The 21,129-nt window shown below is 37.6% G+C and overlaps 1 protein-coding gene across 3 annotated transcripts in view; it reads left to right on the forward strand.

Moving 5' to 3' along the window:
- The window catches only part of CTNNA3 (catenin alpha 3), a 544,925-nt gene that overhangs the window by 433,434 nt on the left and 90,362 nt on the right, over positions 1-21,129 (forward strand). For all 3 annotated transcript variants that reach the window (XM_074874301.1, XM_074874302.1, XM_074874303.1), the window contains one exon: positions 5,119-5,270. In XM_074874301.1, the coding sequence (XP_074730402.1) occupies positions 5,119-5,270 (152 nt within the window). The remainder of the gene's footprint in view (positions 1-5,118; positions 5,271-21,129) is intronic.

Genomic DNA, 21,129 nt, shown 5'->3' on the forward strand with positions numbered 1-21,129 from the left:
GGTTATTATCAAGTCCTGAGCCTCTGTTTTTTGCCATCTTACTGCCTAAATGGTGGATGGTTTTCAAGATTTTAGTGAAGCTGTTATTTCCTGCTTGGAGGCTAATTAATAGAAAGACCTAATGTGATGAAAGAAGGTATTAGTCTCAGCATTTGAAACATGTGGCTTGGCACATGTCTAGGTTGCACTCATCTCTTTTAATTTGCCTGCCTGTAAATCTGGTTTATTTCTGTGATCTGAAAAAACCTAGACATACTAGTTTCTTATTAGGTCCATTCAGCATCTTTTTAGTCCTTACATGACTGTGCATTTGGCTTTTGCTTAATTCTTTAGACCGTCTTCTGGTGGGCTTTTGGAAGTTCTCATGGGACTTTTTTTTCCTGCTAGAATCTGAATTCATCAATAGTAACTGACCCTGATTTTATTATCTTCAGGAGGAAAAAACATTTTTTTCACTCAGTCTTGCCCGCATTTGGTTTTTTTTAATGGTCTTTTTCATAGCAATTACTTCAGCTACCTGTAGAAGATGGAGATTCCCATTCTTATAACAAATCCTCCTTATGCTATTCTTGTTAAGTTCTCCTCCAGTCTTTACTCACATTGATATTAGAGGTTCAGTTTGGGTACTAACCTTCATGTGATTTTTATTCTGAGTGCTTCATTAGTTGAAACTTCTTATTCACTCTGGGTGTTCTGTATTTTTGTATAGTGACAAGAAACTTTTTAGGAAGGCTGCTCATGTTTTCATGTCTCCTACCAAACAGTCCTGTGGCTCTTTTATTTGAGCACAGAAGATGTCTCTGAATGGCTGACTGCCCGACAAAGATTCTTCTCTTTTGTTGAAAGGTCGTTGAACTTAAGTTTAATTAATAGCTGTGAGAGTCTTAGAGAGACTACCTGTAGCTGGGATCTGTAGGTCTGCCGCAGAGAGCTTTATTCATTCATCTGGGCACTGTGTTTACATTTCCATTTCAGAGCTGCCTTTGAAAGAGTAATTTTTCAGTCTTCATTCTAGTGGGAGCTCTTGAACCTTTTCCCAGTCTATTTACACCATACAGTTAGTTGCTCACAATCTTCATACGTATAGATAAACATTGAAGGTGAAAGTTTGGCTATTTACCACAAATTCTTTTTCTTGAGTATATGTGTATATGTGCATTCAGTAATCCACCACATCTGTTCTCCCTTGACATCCTTGAGAAACCGTGGCATTCTAAGTTGAGAGAAACCAAAAGGGAGAACAATACCCTGCCTATATCATTCCAACATAAGCACAAGGGATGGGACCTGAGGATTGTCCTGCAGAGATGGCAAAGTACCAAATAGTCTTATTTTCAGTACTTGAGCATAAGAATGGTGAAAAATAAGTAATCTGTATTTTCATTTTTTATGAAGATGCTTCTTGGGGTTTTTTTTCCTCGTTGTCAGATAAATGAAACAGGGTTTTTGTTGTTTGTGTTTTGTTTTTTTTTTTTTTTTTTCTTCCCAATTAAAGACCATAAACATTTTGAATTGGAAAAAAAAAAAAAAGTCATCATTTTTTGATCAGTTCCAGGAGGTCATGTCTGTCCATGTCTGTTATATTTATTTTAAGGCATTCTTTAGGTGAGTGTTGCATGACTGTGGACATTTTAGCTGTGGAGCCTGTTGCTTTTTCAATAGCAAGCTATCCTGATAGCTGATGAAGTTAATCACTTAACACAACTTCATTGAAAGGTGCAGTAGAATAGCTCGTTTTCAACTGTTGTCACTGGCCTTCTGCAAAGTTGAAAACCTGTTTTTCTGATGATTCTGTTATTAAAAATAATGGGCACAGAGTTGCTAATTGAAATAAAGTGATTAGTGAAGCTTACCTTTCTGTATTGCCTAATGCGTTTGTGGCATATAGATGCGGTAGACTCTGAATTAAGAGCTGGGCCATGACAGCTGTTAAACTACAAACAGGATTCATTAGTTGGTTTTGGTTGAAGATGACAAAATCAAGCAACAATTATTAGAGGTTTAAGAAGACATGGCCTACAAGGAAAGACAAATAATAATGTTTGTTTAAAACGAGAGGAATTAGGGAAGATGTGATGAGAATAAATAAGATTAATTTCAAGAAGAGTGCAGAATGTGGTTTTGGTGGCGTGAAATCTGTAAATTAGTTTGGGGACTTTCAACATTACGATGATGAGCAGTATTGGTATTTTCCAAAACATTCTTCTCCTTTCCACACCTTCCCCTCAGGAAAGGGAGATTACAGATATTCATGTTGAAATTTGCTCATAATTTTCACTGAGGGAAGAAAAAAGTTTTAATATTAAAATCACAAAAATCTAATAATACTTCTCAATTGTATAACACTTCAAGTTTTTCATTCTATTTACTTGTTTAATTTTTCTTTGCTTTTGAAAGATTGAAAAAATCAATCTTATCCAACGTATTTTTACCTTCATCCACTTCTCTATATTTAGGCTGCCTAGAAAAATAAAGCAGAATACAGCAAAGATGCACATCATTAACATAATTCTAGTCCACTTAATGCAGTGTGTCAGAGTGGTGCCTGAACCATTTGAGGGTGTGTGAAGTAAAGTATTTTTGATGCCAATGAGCCATGGATAAGAACTCGTATATCCACCAAAACCTCTTTTTAAGTAGTCATTTTGTTGGGAACTCAAAAATTAAATAAATCACATGCAGTCAAGAAAGGAGTCTTGGATTTGAGGGAATTATCCAATCAGATACAGGGTAAATGACCAAATAATAAGAACTATTTTGTGACCTTATAATAGCCCAAGTGTATTTTTATACTTCATTAGCAGATTATTATGTACATATTTTAGAATTGCAGTTTAGTCTTGTGTTTTAATTGCCTGTGTGTAAAAATTGTATTGATGGAAAGCAACTGTCTTAAAAATGTTATCAAAGGGAAGCCACTGAAATCATATTTCCATAATCAAGTGCAGCCTCTGGTTTAGCACTGACTACACTGGTAGCATATGAGCTATACTGTACATATTTGCGCGAAATGCTTTTTCAGAAGTGATGTTTTCATTCAGACAAACAAATACACTGTGATAATTACTTTGGCCTCGGAAGGAACTGTAAAAAGGCCATTAATAAGCATATGGAATAAAGATGGAGTGCAGGATGGAGCCTGAATAGATAACTGAGAAGAAATAGCCTGTCCTGTAGAAGAAGAGGCCCGCAGGCAGTTAGCAGCCACTGAAGATGCTGCTGGTGAGCAGGGAGTCTGTGCTTTACAATACCACAAGTGAAAGTATATGAAGTACAACAAACTGAGAAGTGAGGATGTCGGAGGCTCTGGAAAACACCTGATGGTTTTGACTATACCAAAGGAAATCCCGAATTCCTGGAAATTTCTTATCTTCTCCTTTGCAGCATTTTTACAACAGATGTGAGGAGCTAAACGTTTTAATTTTATGTAAATGTATGAAGTGACTGTTTAGTTAAAACTGCCACACTTGCAATTATTTTGATAGTCTAGGGGCTGAGATCTTTGTTTAAGAGAAGAAAAAGATTTCATGTTCTGAAATTGTATATTTGTGTTTCTTTAAAAAAATATTCAAAAAGCACTAAATAATTAGGCACTCGCTCTCCTTAATTATTCCATTTGGTTGCTAATGAAAAATGTACCTTGTCTTCTTTCCATATCATTTAAGAAATCTGTTCTTCCCACTGACCTTTTCAGAAGGCAGAATAATTCAGGTGATAATCTGAAGAGGGAATAAAGGATTTTAAATATCCTATTTTTCAAATTAAATGGTATCTACTTGTCTCACATTTGTGGAGACTTATTTTAGAGAAGAAAATGAACCTTCCTACTACTGCTGAATTAACTGAAACTTGTTATTTCTGAGAACTGACACATGAAGTAACTACTCTACACTCTAGAGAGAAACATCTGAGCCTGAAGTTACTGAAATTTAAGAGTGAATTTAAATATCTCCACGGATTATGTGGCTTTCTCTGTGTAAAGTTAGGGGTTAAAGCATTATTGTGGCATCTTTCCTAATGTTTAAAGTATATGTGGCCAGGTTTTCTAATTCAGAAGTCCTGTTAACTTCAGCTGAATCTCCGTCGGCATAAAAATTTATTATAGTCGCCTGAAATGATTCGTACTTAAGGTATTGGTGGTGTTGCTTTCATGTGGTATGAATTTATGATTTACACAATGTGTAATTGTGGAGGAAGGGCTGAAAAGCATATTATACCTGTATTTGAAACCAACACATTGCCTGAAAAAAAATTCTGTTCCACAAGGTATGTTATTCATGTTGAATATTACAGAAGGTGAGGTCTGTCCCTTTACTTTCCATTTCTTCTATGTCTTCAATCTCCAAGTGATAGGAAATGAGTTGTTGCAAATGAGTTTGGTCTGTACTTGTTTGAGGTCCTTCTGTGCCTGATGGATTTTCCAGCTGCATTCTCTCTTCACTCTATATTCTGTGTGTTGGGTTTCCTTTGCTTCGAATTGATGTGAACAGTCAAGAGAGATATAGTGGTACCAGGTCACCATGCAAAATAAGGCCATGGATCACCAGAAGAAAATTCCCAGGACATTCTGGGTAAAGCACAGGTTAATATGAAACTGACTCAAAATTTACGATTTGTTTGATTCAATCAAACAAGATAAAACACCTTGGTAAGTCCAGGTTACAATTGTGGGACTTTTAAATTTGGAGAATAAGCATCAAACTTTTGGTAGTTTTGTCTCCATTCAGACTAAAAGCAGATTCTGAAATAGTAGGAGTCTGCTGAATAGTAGTTCCAACTTTGACCCAGGTTATTCATCCTGATTCTTTGGGTAAAATTACTACTGAAATCACTGGCAAGTTTTTACAACTACTTCCCCACCCCCTCCCCCGCTTTTAAAGCTTTCTTCTTCTTTGTTGCACTGTATAACCATCCACAGCTTACGTGCACACCACGTGCATTTTTATCACTGTGATAAAAATTACAAATGTGTTCCCACTTAAAACTAATCATGTTATTACTATAATGTGTTTTTAAATAAAGTTTTAATCAATGTGAGGCAATTTGCCAGAAAGAAAAATCATGTTTTATCCTTTTTATGCTCACTGAATTTTGTTTGTGTTTTCTTTGTTTAAATAGTGATTCCAGAATTTATTAGTCAAGTAAATATTGCATTGGAGAGCTTAAGCAAGAACACAATGCATCTGTTTGATGACAACCAGTTTGTGGACATTTCTAAGAAGGTGTATGATACAATTCATAACATCAGATGCTCAGTCATGATGATTCGGGTAAGTTTTTTATTTGTTCATTTAATATTAATGGAATATTATCTGGAAAATGCCGGAGAATTTAGAACTGTATATGAACAGTGCCCCAAAGCTTATATCCAGATTGAACTGATTCAGGAAATTTGGATTACAATGAAACACACATGATTATAACTTAAGAAGGCAAGAATTGCATTGAGTCCCAGATCAGAATGTTGCATAAAAATGTGTTTTATTCCGTAAAAGTATATATTTATGTTTGGTTGATAAAAATCTTCATTCACTTCATTAATGATCAGTTTATGTCTACTAACACAAATCTGCTTGTAACTTTTTAAACTTAACCTTCTTTAGTGGAATGTAGGAATAGAGAGTATATTTAGGTGATCCTGATAATCTCTTGTTGAAGTTTTGTCAGCTTCACACCAAAGGATTTAACAGCCTGATTTTCTGTCAGTTTTACACAGTCAGAATTAATGTACTTATCTTAGTGTTTTTTCTGAAGTTCAAGAAAATGCTTCAGAAAAGCTTATTTTTAAAATTTGAAACAGAATTTTGTCAGATGCAGAATTTCCCCAAAATATCTTCAGACCACAAATCCTATTTCAAATGATACAAGATAACATCTGAGCTGCAATATCTGTATGTTCAACAATTTTGTTTTAAAATAAAAGTAAACATTAATAAAAATGTAGATACATTTTTCAAAGGAAGGTTGTCTCTGAATTGTCTTTTTAGTTGAGAAAAAAGTAAGAAACAGATTTTTCTTTTCTTTAAAATATTAAAATATATTATAGGCTAGTGTGGCCAGTTGGTCGAGGGAGACAATTCTGCCCCTCTACTTTGCTCTGGCAAGACTCTGAGTGGAATGCTGTGTCCAGCTCCAGAGTCCTCAGTACAGGAAAGACATGGACCTGTTGGAGTGGGTCCAGAGGAGGTCCACAAAAGCACCTCTCCCATAACAACAGGCTGAGAGAGTTGGGTTGTTCAGCCTGGAGAAGAGAAGGCTCTGACAACACCTTATGGTGGCCTTTCAATACTTAAAGGGGACCTACAGGAAAGATGGGGACAACCTTTTTAGGAGGACCTCTTACAATAGGACAAGGAGTAATGGTTTTAAACTGAAAGAGGGTAGATTCAAATTAGATATAAGAAATTCTTTACTATGAGGGTGGTGAGGCACTGGAACAGGTTGCCCAGAGAGGTTGTAGATGCCTTATCCCTAGAAACATTCAAGGCCAAGTTGGACAGGACTCTGAGGAACCTGATCTAGTTGAAGGTGTCCCTGCTCATTGCAGGGGGGTTGGACTAGATGTCCTTTAAAGGTCACTTGTAACCCAAACCATTCTATGATTCTGTGATTCTAATATGGAAAATATTAGTGAGTCTTAACATATTGCAGTGTATAAGTTACACTGTTTCAGTAGGAATGCTAATGTGCAAAATCTTTAAAATGTCTCATCCTTATTGTAGTTGTTATGAAGAGAGATCCTGAAACACTATTGTATGTTTGCTGTTCTTTCACTTGACCTACAGTGATTTTTGATTGGTTGCCAGCAAGTTAGTCTTAAATGATTCTGTCTTGAAGTGATTGTTTATGAGGTTTATTTCAACTGGTGGTTGTGCATGTAGGCAGGCGTAAAAAATTAGATAATGATATACTTTATCTGGAGGGCTCACTAAAGCCTGGCCTGCTTGTCTTGTTCAGCACCTAACTACATGATGCAGGATGCAACTAGTACCATGAATTTCATTGCAAGTGCCCGAAAAAGTTTTAGTACTGTTCTGCTAATTTTCAGTCGAGCAGCATTTTAAAAATATTCTTGTTTCTTATCAGATTTAGAAGTTTCCTAACCCTATTTGAACTATATTCAGTTTCTACCCCATGTATTCAAGAAATCTTCATGTGTCTGCTTGCCTCTGTGCCTGTCACTGTTACTTTTGAGTGGGCTTCTGCTCTTACAGCGTCTTCCAGATGTTTACTTTTCATGTCACCCTGCCTTGGTCAGATTCAATTTACAGATCCCACTGCAGTAGGCACGTCTACAACAAAGATGAAAGCAACATCTCCATTTGCTGCTCCTTTAAACTGTGTACCTTTTGAGAGGAGTCCAAGCTGAAACCTCTTTAGCTCAAAAAGGCGTTTTCGGTGATGTGTTCTCACAACCATATACTTTAAAGGATGTAATTTCTCTGCTAATCTGGGAATCATAAATCTTCCTTTCTGTATGATTCTGGAAAAAAAAGGAGTTTTACAACAGATACTTTCAGGATCAAACAGGAAAGGCAAGTATCTACCAGGAAAATCACGTTTATGGGACGAGTGCCACTGCTATTGCAATATGTGAGTAGAGTTTTGAATGCTGTCCTCTTCTCTGTAAGGGAACAGTCAGTCTTTGGAATGGATCAAGATTCAAAGTTCAACTCCTTCACACTTTAGATATCCTGGTGGGTGATCTCAGCTACTTCATGAGGTTAGAGTGTGAACAATGTTATCAGTATGCAGATGTTACTTGGTGGGTCCTGCTAGGACTAGAAATAATTCTAGGGTGAAGCTCTGTGCCTCAGAGACAAGGAAAAAAGCATCAGACCTTTTACTTGCAAGCTAGACAGCATCCCAAGTGACTAGGACACTTGGAGGGTCATTATATTCTTTTCCTCTGTCCCCTTTATTTCTATGACTCCTACTCAGGGAAAGCCAAACGCCAGGATAGATAAGCGGTTTTGATATGATGGTCTTTGTCAATGACAATTTTCTGGACTCTACCCCTCCTTATTTGCTAGTGCAGAACTCTCTGCTTGTCCCAGGCTCAAGATGAGTCATTTCACAGGGTTGTACTCCCTGGCTCTGTTCCTCTACTTTGTAGATTATTGCCTATAGCAGGTAGAATTTATGTGAGTTGGATTTACCTGGCAAAACAGACCAGATTGAGGGCAATCCTCTGTTAGGTCTTCTGATCAGTTCCTGATTCAGTGAACATAGGCTAAGAGTTTTGGTTAGGAGACCTTTTTTTTTTTTTTTTTCTACATTAGTTAGGCTTCATTTAATGCTTGCATTGCTCATCCTGCCTTCCCTTAGTGTCTCAGGGACTCTTATTTTTTTAAGATTACAAATTTGTTTCTATCTGTTTCTCAGTGAGATCTGAGTCTTCTCTATGTCCAGTCTTCTTGGGCTTGAACTTCAGATATTATGACTGACTATTCCTTTGTGGAGTTTTTCATTTTTAGGAAATGCACTGAGGAGTGTAACAAAGCTTCACTCAGTCTCTAGGAAGATGCAGACACTGCTCTGCAGGAAACTCTTTGAGTGTCTATTCTTAGTCCTCTGTGATGTGTGTATGTATGTGGGCAGTCACTCCAAAAAAAAAAAAAAAATTATATCCCCTGTACTTCTTTCTGAAGCATGAGGGGAAATACTTTCATCTGAAGAGACTGTACATATGCATAATGCATAGTTAAGTGCAGTGTGTACGTGTAATATGTAAGTACATAGTGCATCTATAAAATTGCAAGTCATTGCACAACACCTAAATGGACAGTATTAATATGATGATTTCTATCAGTGCCATTTTCCACTTTTGCTTTGCAAGTGCAGTTTGACAAGGCAAGAAAAAACCAAGTGTCAGAAGTTAGCTCATTGGCTGTACCTGAAGCTGTGGGTAGCAAAGAGCAGATTCTCCTCCTCCTTCTCTAAATTGAAGAATTTATGACCAATGGGATAAGGGCCTGCCTCCACTTGTACTGAACCTCCCATTATCCTAAACAATGTATGTGTTTGCCTTAGAAATCAATGTGGCTTGAAGTGTATTCAACTGTATTTGAATGTATTCAACAGCCCAAAAATTGCAGAGTCCTGACAAAAGCCCAGGAGATAAAAAAAAAAAAAATCATTAAAAAGGACATGTGCAGCTTTCTACTTAATGAATACCGTTATTCAGACACTGAGCATTTTTTTGAGGTTTGGTGAAAAGATAGTCAGCTACTCCACCATCCCACAGAGATACTGACTGCCAGCACAGAGAGACTGCAGAGGAAACCCTGATATTCATTTTTTGAGTAAGGATGTATTTGCATTCCTAATTAGATACATTCCAGACAATGCCAGTTTCATTTCAGTCTGTCTGTAAGAAGCTTTAGTAAATCTGATGGTTATTCAGACGTATGCTGTTACCACAGCAGCCAAGGTGAGGAAATAAAAGTGTTCTGTGGCCAGCTTATGGGGCTCACTGATACAGTGCCAAAGAACAATGTGTTGCAGATTACAGGGGATTGCAAGGCTGAATCAGGGAAAGAAACTGTTGATCAAAATATAATTGAGAGGTGTAAATGAACAAGGACATTGATTCACAGGGGACAACATTTCAACATCAAAGTAAAAGCAGAAACTCTCCAGATCAGCTCCTCAGGAAGCATTTCAAGCATGTAATTACACTGAGAAAATGTTTTTAAAAATAGAGTTCCTAACTGTAAAATGCTGCCAAATACTGTTGTTAATGCAAATTATCAGATATGGTTTTCAACATCCAAGCTTAACCATAGATACATAAAACATTCATTCCAGTCCTGCAGGTATAATGTGAATAACACTTGAGAGCATCTAAATAGTGGAAGGTGTGCTGCACTGATGAGCTGTAATAGAAATGCCTCTCGAACTGCAGGATGCTTCCCTTAAGATGCTTTTTGTTGTTTCACTTGCAATGATTAATTAATCCAGTGGTAGCTGTTGATTAGAAATAATTATATATTTGATCCAGGGCGTATAGCTGCATGTGGTTATTACTGTCCACATTCCTCAGTCCTTTTTTGATTCTTGAAGCATCTGATTTTTGTGAAATTGTAGAGGCTTTGGGAACTTGATTTTTCACAGAAACATTTGTGCGTTATCTGGATAGTGTTTTAATCAGAATATTGCTGTTATGGAAGTATATTAGGGCAGATAGTAGAATCAAAGACAAGAATTCTGCCAGGTGAAATACATAGAAAAGTTAAAGGAAACAGGTTAACAGTTTTTGAGACAATACGTATTAAATGTTACATAATGTTAAGAGTGATTCTAGAACTTTAAAAAAAAAAAGGAGCTTCTATATGAAAGTTGTTTATTGAAGAATATGAGGCAGCTGTATTGAGGTAACAGCTAAGAATATCCCATTAGGATATTAAACGTGGTGGAAAGTGGTAATGACTTCAAATTAATAATAACTACTGGTAATAAAGACATCCTAACAGAAATGCAACAAGAGTAGTGGAAAAGAATTCACCAAGTCAAAGTTTCATGGAATTCTTTCTTTTTATTGGAGGGTAAACAAGTGAACTGCTATGAGTTTTACAGAGAGGAAGAAGAGGTAAAAATGTTCATATACTCTATTCAGAATGTTTTTACTACTCTTTGTTCATGGAAGCAGTGAACGAGGATCCTGTGTTCCCTGATTTTATGGGGTAGAAAATGTATATTGAGATTGTGGTTCTTACCTGATACAATGCATGATTTTAATGCATTTTTAAAGAATCCCTTCTACTCAATGTGTATTCCATGTGCTGTTTCTTCCAGAATTCTGGCATGGAGACTACAGGTTCCCTCAGAGTTTATGGTGTTAAGCTTTTTGAGTTTCTTTTGCGGGTTGTGCCTTTGTTAATATTGAGTAGCCATTCTCTGTACCATGTTATACATGATCTCCACCTCCAGTCCCTCCCCAGTCCCCGCCGCAAAGTAAGACAAAACATTCATTTTGGTTTTCTATCATACCTAGATACTTTTATTTCAGCTAGATCCTCACTACATCCCCATCCCATTCCTTAGATTCCTATTTCTTTAGCTCTCAATCTTTTACTGTGGGTTTTAATTTCCTTTGCAAATTCAAGCTCAGTTTAGGTACACATTCAGATACACATTCAGCATGACCCTTTTTAAAATGTTTTGGCTACCTCAAAATACCCTTGAGATGGTTTCCCTTTTTCTCCTTTTGTTGGTGGCAAATTCTGGGTAGTTTTTCATTCAGTTTTAAAGAAATCTAAGAGTTCATCCATAACAGAGCTTGTGAGCTCTTCAATACACTTGATTTCTCTCAATAAGAGACATCACAGCAAACTTCGATCTCTTGTATCCAGCAGAGTTATAGGAATTTTCAGAATATGGACTTGGAAAGGAAGATAGCAATGGTGAAAACCTTCCTATCATCCTTTTTCTCTTTCAGCCAGTTAATAACCATCTAGTTTAGATTCTACCTTTGCTTTTATTAATGACAGAATTATCCTACACATGTAGGGTTTTCTACCTGTTTTTACTTCTGCAGTAGGAATGAGTTAGATCCTGTCAGATACAGGCAATATCACACATGAATTGAACCTCTGTTTAAAAGCAAAGCAGAGAAGCATTTGACAAAAAAGACATTTACTGCACTCATAATTATTTGTTTTTCCAAGAGAGCCCTGAGATCTCATAGGGAGGAAAGGCAAAGAACAATTCATAGTCTTGGGAAACTTCATTGTTGTTGGTCTGAAATTTATAAGTGATGCTAACTCATTACAAATATATATTGGAGATTTTTTAAATATCTTTTTCTTCATTTTTCTATCCTACACCAATTGCACAAGAGGAAGAACTTCTGCAGAAGTAGTTAGCAAGCCAGTTGGGCCTGCACCTCTCATCACTTTCTCACCATTGCTGACCTAAGTAGGTCAGAACTGACCTTTCCTTCCCTCAGCAACTTGTCAACTTCCCTGGCAGAAAGCAGGAACTTTCTTTGTGCTCCCTTATGCACTAGGCTTCTGGTATAAACATAGTTAGTACTACTTACGTTGTCATCTTTTTTTAACCAGGAGAGGATTTTCTTTCCTTGTTATTCAGGAAAAAATATGCTCTATACTGGTTGTTACCAAGCAGATGCTTCTGTGCCCTACCTTCTTCAAATGGTGCTTTTCTTGCTTTTTCTATCAGTCCTGTCATCCAAAGATTGATATATCTAGACGCAGTGTGACTGAAAAAGGATATAATATCTGATGTCCTTTAAAAAAGAGACTAGAAGAAGTGCCTGTCGTCTGTTAAGGATAGTTGGACACCTGTTCCTTTTTCAGTTTTTTATCCTGAGTCACATAAAAGGTATTACTGGGGAATGTTATGTTTGTGCTGCAGAAACCAAATAAGAAGTGAGTTAAAACTATTTAGTGCCATGATCAAATATGCATACTTGCAAGTAAATGCTTCTGGCACCTATTTGTCCCTGCCATATTACTTGGCTTTTTCACACCTTGAGTCAGGATCACCAACCTTGATTATGGGGAAAACTTAACTCAAAGCAATATCCCACATAGATTACATTTCATATTTTAATTCATAGACATTTTTGGAAAATAGGTATGTGGATGTTCTTTACCCCACAGTATACCTGAGAAGTCATCTCATATTGTAGAAATACTTGTGTGTTCATATTTACATCTGTACTGACATCATAAACTCAGTTGTTATTATTATGACTACCTTGCAGATGTCTTATCAAAATGCTCTGTACTGAAACAGTTTTGGGAGACATTCTGCATATAATTTCAATTTAACATGCTGACATTTTTTTAAATGCTAATCTCCATTTAGTACCAGGTCAGTTTGTGTTCCCAAATAAATAAAGCCAATTTCTGTTTTCTGGCAAACAGCTACACATATAATTTTGCTTGTATTTCATGTTTATGTACCATATAACAAACTCTCAAAGGTCTGATTTTCTGCCAATTTCATTAGTTTAAAGGCCTTTAATATCTTCAACAAATCAGATGACCGTTTGGGTTCTCTGTGTAATAATGTTTCTGGCTTTGTTGCTCTATAGAGCAAAAAGCTGCTCAGCAGTGTATCTGTAAATAAACCCCACCCTCTCATTTTCCTCAAAAGTTGCATCCTGTTTTCATGAACATATGAGCAGGTTGTTACCCTAAGAAATATCTTTAGAGTTTGCAATTGCCACAATTGACATAACAAGTGTCTGTTCTTAAGAGTTGAGGTGTTTCCACAAATAAAATTAAAACTTTGTTAGTAGAAAACCAGATTAATTTATTGATTTTGAAAACAGATGGTTTGTTCACATCTCAGGTAGAGGGAGGGAGACAGAAGAGGAAAAAGCAGATGCTCATCCTTTTAATCTCAGACATGGGAGTGGAAGCCAAAGCACAGAAACATTGTTATTTCACCCAAGGAGGGATGGCTGTTCTCCTCACACATCTTCAGGTCCCCTTTGCTTAAACCATTGAATTAGAGTCAGCAGAGTGGTTGGGGAATGATAGATTTCTTTATTTTCTTTTTTTTTTTTTTTTGAACAAATGATAATAGAAACTACCTGGCTATTGTGCTTCTCCATTCCTGCACTTTCAGACTAACAAGTTTTAACTTTTTGTTTCATTGTACATCCTTCTGACTGCTGCCCCTGTTCCCATGCTCCAGCTATTTGCTCAATCTTTACAGCGGGATTCCTGATTGCAGATTCTGGGTTCTTTTAACATATAAAATGAATAGTGGGTAGGAAAATAAGTACCCTCTTCATCCCCATATGTGAAATTCCAAAATTGTCTTTTTACATCCATGTACTATATTATTTCTATACAGTGAAATCATCCTGTACTATAGGAGTGTCAAAAGCAGATGCCCCCTTCCAAGCAAGGATATGTAGAATTTTCAAATTGTTTTATGTATGTTGTCAGAGGAGTAGACTCTTTCTCTGATTGCATCTATAAGCATATCAAAAAGTGCTTGATGTTGTCAGGCTACATCTTGCATACAGGTCTGACAGTGAAGATTTTCTTTCCCCTCCAAAGCAGCAGCTCACATATACCATCCAGGTGACTCTAGATGTGACTAAATGGAAGTAAGTACTTAAAAGGAGTGCCAGGAACTCACCACTTGGATAGTACCTCATTCAAGCCTGCAGTTACTGTATGTTAACATTCATTAATTTTTTTCATTATTTGAAATTCTTTTAATATTATTCAGTATTTCCTCTTTTTGTCAAAAATATTATGGTTAACTGAGCCTACTTTCTACACCAAAAATACTGCAGTATCTTTTGAACCAAACCATACTTTTCACTGTCACACATTTTAGTCATCTCGCACTCTTGTCAGTGAGGGGAAAGAGAGAAGAGAAACACGTACGTAGAGGATCACAGAAGGAAGGGACCTCAGGAGATCATCTGGTCCAACCTCCTGTTGAAAGCAGAGTGTTATCCAGGGCCCTGTCAAGCCAAGTCTGACTTTACTGTCTGTTTTTTTCTTTTATGTATTAGTGTTAAGACAGTAATGGAGAATTGATGGGACAAAGTCATAGTGTGTGCTAAATCTTCTTTATAAAGGCAAGGTGCTTGCTACATTGCGTGCAACTACTAGACTATAATACTTTTACCGTTGCTTGCTGTGTTTATGCCTGCTTGTTTATATTCATCACGTGACTGTATGGCCTAACTCTTTCTTATTATTTTTCCAGTTAAAAATGTAATTTTCTTAAATCTGCCTTAGGTTTAGAGTTTGTAAAGTGTCAGCTAACGGGAAAGATGTTGTGTTGATTTATAAAAAAGAAAGAAAAAGAAAGGCTTTATGGGTATATATAGACAAAAATAGTGAATGGTTTCAGAAACGCTGATACAGGGACCAGTGGTGAAAGTGTCAGCTGCATTCTGTATCCATTACAATATAAATGTGCAATTATCCATTCTGGCAAATCTGCATCGTCTTCTGCCCAAGCTATACAGCCTTAGGCATCATGTAAGGCTGTGAATTAAGAACTTCTCAGCAGCAAATTGCGACATGGATTACCATCAAAGTCTCTTAGTGCTGGGGTTACTGATTCAGACAGAGAAGCCAATATGCTTTGTACAGAAATGGATGGCATGAACAGTCTTGACTTACATACTACTTTAAATTTAAATTCTTCCCAGTTTAGGGATTAAATTATATTGGAACTATGTCACATATTGTTTATGTTTTTAATTGTTCACAAAATTGTCCCCCTCTTTCAGGAAAACAGAACTTTCCAGAATGATTTGGTAGCTTTAGTTTAGCATCTCATTGGAAGCTTAAGCACAAGGCAGTATTTTTTCTGGAACATTAAAATCTTTGCTGAAGGTTTTTTCTTATAGCAAGGAAAAGTGATGTGTATTCCTTCCTTGCCATTTGGTGCTTACTGTCTAATATAAATTATATTCCCAGAGAAATGGAATGAATATTATTCTGTTAAAAGGGAAGGACTGAATTTTTGGAACTAAAACTGGGAGGCACAGCAAAAGTGTTACAAATCACAGATACTCTATTAAAATATGCATCCTGCCACACGGTTCACTGGAGTATGAGAAATGCAAGCCTGCAAATGGAGACAGCAGTCTCTCAATAGTGTTAATAGCTCAGGCTATGGTTCTGATTCAGAAATCAGCCCTGTCAATGCTAGTGCCAGTTCTGGCTCAGAGATCTTCATTGCTCTGGCCATAGATCCCTTTTACTGATCTTAATCATCTGTACAGTCCATGACCTAGTTGAAATTTCTCTGTTGACATTATTTTCACTGTGGAATCATTTAACTGGTAGGACAGGCTCCTTTTAGCATAATGCAGAAAATGTATTCAATATGTAATCAAACTTCAAAAACATAATTATTTGTGTGCTAGATTGTGATCTCAGTTTTGCTGGCACAAGAATGGAGTAGCAGTGCTGTGGTCTGTGTCATTCTGTCCTTTGACATTGGTGTCACAGTGTAAGATCTGGTCCTGTTGTCATGCACATCCTTGCTGATGCAGCAGTATGACAGTGAAAAAAGGTTTGGGATTAATTTATTTTTTTTATTTAACTCTGAATAGTTCTTTTGGTTTACATTTTTATAATTCCATCATATTCCATAGGTATATTTGGCTTTGGGTTTTGCTGTTAATGATACCTTCCTGCCTTTTTGTTTTTTTTAAATGTTGTTTGAGAACTTGAATCACACCAGATTGTTTTCTTGAACGTGTGCTCATACAGTTGTAATGCAGAATTGGTGAAGGCAGGTGGGCATACCAAGTAAGGAGGCATAATAATAACAGGGAAACTGACTCAGAAAAACCAGAAACCTTGAAAGAAAATTCTATGGAGAATTTTTAAAAAAATCCTCCACTGAGCTTGATAAATGGAAGATGGTGTTTTTAAATACTGCTTACCTGAAAAGATTCTGTAGAGGTTGACAAACCAGATACTACCTAATTACCTGAGAACCTCTGGGATTTACAGCCTGCTCTTCAAAAGAGAGAAAATAGACCCTTCATTATATTCAGTATCAACAGTCAGTGTATATTGGTACTGAAGTGAAGTGTGTTGCAGCAAGGGAGCACTGTGCATCGTCTACCGCATGGATTGTGTTGAAATTGCACTTTTAGAGCATCATTCCTTCAACGTAACTTAGCTATTGGCTTTCGAGGCCCTCTTGCTGTTCACTGTACCAAGTAGTAGGAAATTAGAGCAGTAACATTAACACAAAATTAGTTTGTTACTCCAAGTGCCTTGTTATCCTGGTCTACATGAAGTAGTCTGCATAAAATGATTATAGAAAATATAAGAAAACCCAATTATTCAGCAAGTCTGTTCTATTTTATTTCTGAAAATAGAAGCCTGCCTTTGTTCTTGTCATGGTCCTGTGTGAAATAGCGCATGAGAAATGATCATATGTGCCAATTCGATTAGCCTTTGAAATATCCTGATCTTTGTTACAGTGTTAAGTTCACCTACAAAAATAGTAACAACTTTCATGTTATAATGCTGCAAAGCATATCCACATGAAGTACTGAGAGTAAAGAGCTGCCAGTAACTATGCAGAGCGAGGTGGTGGCAGCTTGGGGATGCACGCAGGTACAGTTACGTGTCCCTGAGAATGGCTTTTTCAACAGATGACTGCATTAGTTAGCCCCCTTGCACCCAGACCAGCTGCATGACCCCCATTCCAGCAACGGTTCATCCCCTTACTACGGTGTAATCTGGTTTCCTACATTGGCATCATGGCCAGCACAGGTAGGGAAATATCATCATTCTTTCAGAGGCTCTGAAATCCACTGGCTGACTGTGTGCAGTCTTGTGGTGAGGGCCACATGCTTGACTGCATAATCGGTGTTAGAGCTAGCTGGATAACTGTCATCCATTGAGAGCTAGCTGGATAACTGTCATCTATTGTTCTTCCATCTATATTTATTGCATTAATCATACACTGCCTGCCTTTTACCTTCTTCATAATCCGTGTGTAATTTGCTCATTGAGGAAATCAGATAAGCAGATGTCAGACAGCTCTACATTCTTTGTGTTTGTTGCTGATGTGCTATCAGAATTGGAATTGGTCCCTTTTGCCTTAGTGAGAAACCCATCTGGCATCCCACCTGAACATGGCATGCCATGCTATGTCTGTGAGATTTGCTGACCCCACAGGGTTCTGTCAAATACACTCTGAAAATGTTTGTGGGTTTGTGAAAGCTGGATTCCAAATGTGTAAATAGCCAAATATGAGGCTTAATTAATACTCATCAATTAAAGAACAGAGCTGAATAATTGTTTGCTGTTTCAGTGAGGAAGAGCTAACCACAAGCAGCAAAGGTAACCCTTGTAGCACACAGTTACATGCTTGAAGTGATGTGAGATCTCACAGGTGCCTTGGACCTGTGTAAGTACAAAGCTCAGTCTGACTGGTCAGTGGCCAACAAATAAGACAAGCTTGTCCCCTCCCTAAGCGAAGCCAGAAGTAGAATTTAACCAGATTTTAAGCAGAGCAGTACCAGCGCAAATTGTGGCTTTATTTGCTTATGTTGGGGTTTGTGGACTAATAATTTATTTCTGAAATGGAGCCAGTCCCCAGCAGAGATGAAACCTAAAATTATCTCTACCTAAACTTGGGCTTCCCTTTCCGCTTTGCTGTTCCATTCTATTAATATAGCCTTAAGCCTTGCATCTTACAGCTTCCACCATCTCAGCCTTGACTGCTTGATTTGCTCTTGCCGTTTATAGGAAACTCAGAGATCAGAAAGCAGATGGCTCACCCTAGTTGCCTTTTAACTGCAGAAAGGATCTGCGTGAAGGGAGTTATTTTTTCCTGAAAGAAAAGATCATCCTATCTGATAGTTTGCTGCTGTATCATTGGTTTTGCTTGGGTGTTTGACTTTTTTTTGGTATATGAAATTACACCATGCATTTGTAGAACATACTACCTTTATAATTCTACTCTTTTCTCCCTATAAAATTATCACGTTTCTCAGCTGGTAGAGTTAAACCCAGATAAAGTTTTAGGCTGTGTTTAGTTCATCAGTAAAAAACTTCATTTTCTCCTGATATTTTCTATTTCAGTAAACTCGACAGCAAGTATTACCTGCAGCCTGGATATTTAGAGATGGAATGATTCACTCTTACACACTTTGTAGGATTGCCAGATAGCTCAGAGGTTTGGCAGGCAGCTTTTACCTGACATAATTGGGTTTTAGGCTGTGATACATCTCTGCTCCTTTTTGTTTATTCTTGGGTATGTTGATGAGCTCAGAGATTTATCTACTGCCTAGGCAAAAAAACCCACTGAGAGCATTATTAATTGCCAAAAAATACCATCATCCACAAAGAGAAATAAAAGAACAATTGAAATTCATGTCAGGGACCATTCAACAACTGGCATGAATAGCTTCCTGTGAAAACATAAGATAGTATTCTTTGAAGAATCGTCCTGCTGCATCACAGGTATAGCTGTGCATTGTCCCTCCTCACATAGTATTGTTTGTTTGTACCCTCTTAATTTCTTTTCCTTCCCCTCCCTTTTTTCTTTCCTTTTCCATTTTCTCTCCTGTTACCTTACAGGTTTTTTTTCATGTTGTTTATATGCAGATTTAACTTCTCATGCCTGATTTTAAGGTACTATAATTACTGTCTTTTGTAAAGCATGAAAACTGGAATTCCCACAGGGTGTCAGTCTCTTGGAAAAGAATAACTAGTGCATGAGTTTTGACTTTTATCTTGGCTAAAATAAATACTATTACAGTGGTATGAAATTTAAAGATACTAAACTATGTATAGAAATTGTATAATACAGTAATCCAATATAAAAAGTCTTAGAAGCGGGGACATACACACTAAAAGCTACCTTGGCATATGGATATAGATTAGAAGGTGGATGTTTAAATACAAAGTTCAAGGCCTAGAGATGCATCTTCACATTCCCTGAAGTCTACCTCAGTCTATGTACTTAGTAGTTTCTACACACCAGGGAAGTCATTTGAGCTAGACAAAAATAAAACAAGTGGCACCACACCATGATTTTACTCCACCTCAATGTCATCTCCAGTGTTAAATTCACCACTCTGCCATGCCTCCCCATACAGGATAAGGGAAGTGCTGGACAAACCAGGATAGGATCCCCAACAGCCATATTCCTGACTGCGAATGCAATTGAAAACAGTTGGCATTTTAGTGAAAATACTGTAATCTTCATGATTAGTAGTTTCCGTTATCTCCTGGGACTGGTGACCTTGCTAAAGGCTTCAAAGCTTAAAGGCAGTTCTGTAGCCTGGGACTTTCTTACAAGAAAAGGAATGTTTAGCCTTGTCTTTCAAAAACTGAACCATGATTGCTTTTTCTAGAAACCATGAAATTTCACAAGTTGAAATGCCAGATTCTGCACCTAGGATGGAGTAACACCAGGCACAAGTATAAACTGGGAGAGGAGTGACTGGAAAGCAGCCCTGCAGACAGGGATCAGAGGGTGCTGGTCAACAGCAGAGTCACTATAATTCAGTAGTGTGCCCTGGCAGCCAAGAGGACAAACCACATCCTGGGGTGCATCAGTCACAGTAAAACCAACTGGACAAAAGTGGTGATTATCCTGCTGTATTCAGTGTTATTGCAGCCTCACCTGGAGTGCTGTGTGCAGTTCTGGGCCCCACAGTTTGAGAAGGGTGTTAAGGTACTCAAATGCCCCCAGAGGAGGGCAACAAAGCTGATGAAAGGGCTGGAAGGAATGTCCTGTGAGGAGAAGCTAAAGGACTTCAGGCTTGTCTAGTGTGGATGAAAGGAGACCGAGGGGTTGACCTCATCGCTCTCTGCAGCTTCCTGAGGAGGGGGAGAGTGAAGTGCTGAGCTCTTCTCCCTGGGATCCATTGATAGAATGTGTGGGAGTGGTTCAAAGCTGTGCCAGGGGAGGTTTAGACTGGACATTAGGAAGCATTTCTTTGCTGAGAGGGTGGCCAAACACTGGAAAAGGCTTCCTCAAGAGATGGTTGATGCCCCAAGCCTGTCAGTGTTTAAGAGGCATTTGGACAATGCCCTTAATAACATGCTCTAGGTTTTGGTCAGCCGTGAAGTGGTCAGGCAGTTATCGATCATTGCAGCTCCCTTACAACTGAAAATATTCTGTTCTGTTCTGTTACATCTGCTCCAAAAGATCTGTGCAAAATATATACTTTTCCAAGGAAGCCATTAGGTGGTATTTTTTACTGTACTATTACATAGAATAATTACTAACTCATTAGTTGGAAAAAGATGTATTTTACCAAAAATACCATGAAAGCAAATTGAAATCTCAAGGGAATTAATGTATTTTTAACCTCTCGTGGAGCACACCACTGAACAGTGGGCCTCTGCAAACTGATCTCTGTAGATGTTATGGGCCACATCTTCTGCTTACAGAAATTTAGCACCTATGTTAAAATCAGTAAACTGTGGCAATGACTCTGCTTGAAGGTCTTACTCTTATTAATTTGTGTGACAGAGATATAGAAGTTTGTTGATAAAATATTAAAAAAGGGAAATAGATAAAGGCCGTTCCACCACTGTGAGCAGCAGACCTCATTTACCCATCTCACTCAGCCTGTATTCGGTCTTCATGTGGTCCCACGGTATGGCACAGTTCACTGAGCATTCATGACTA

This window comes from Strix uralensis, chromosome 7 (assembly GCF_047716275.1).
Source record: "Strix uralensis isolate ZFMK-TIS-50842 chromosome 7, bStrUra1, whole genome shotgun sequence".
NCBI lineage: Eukaryota > Metazoa > Chordata > Aves > Strigiformes > Strigidae > Strix > Strix uralensis.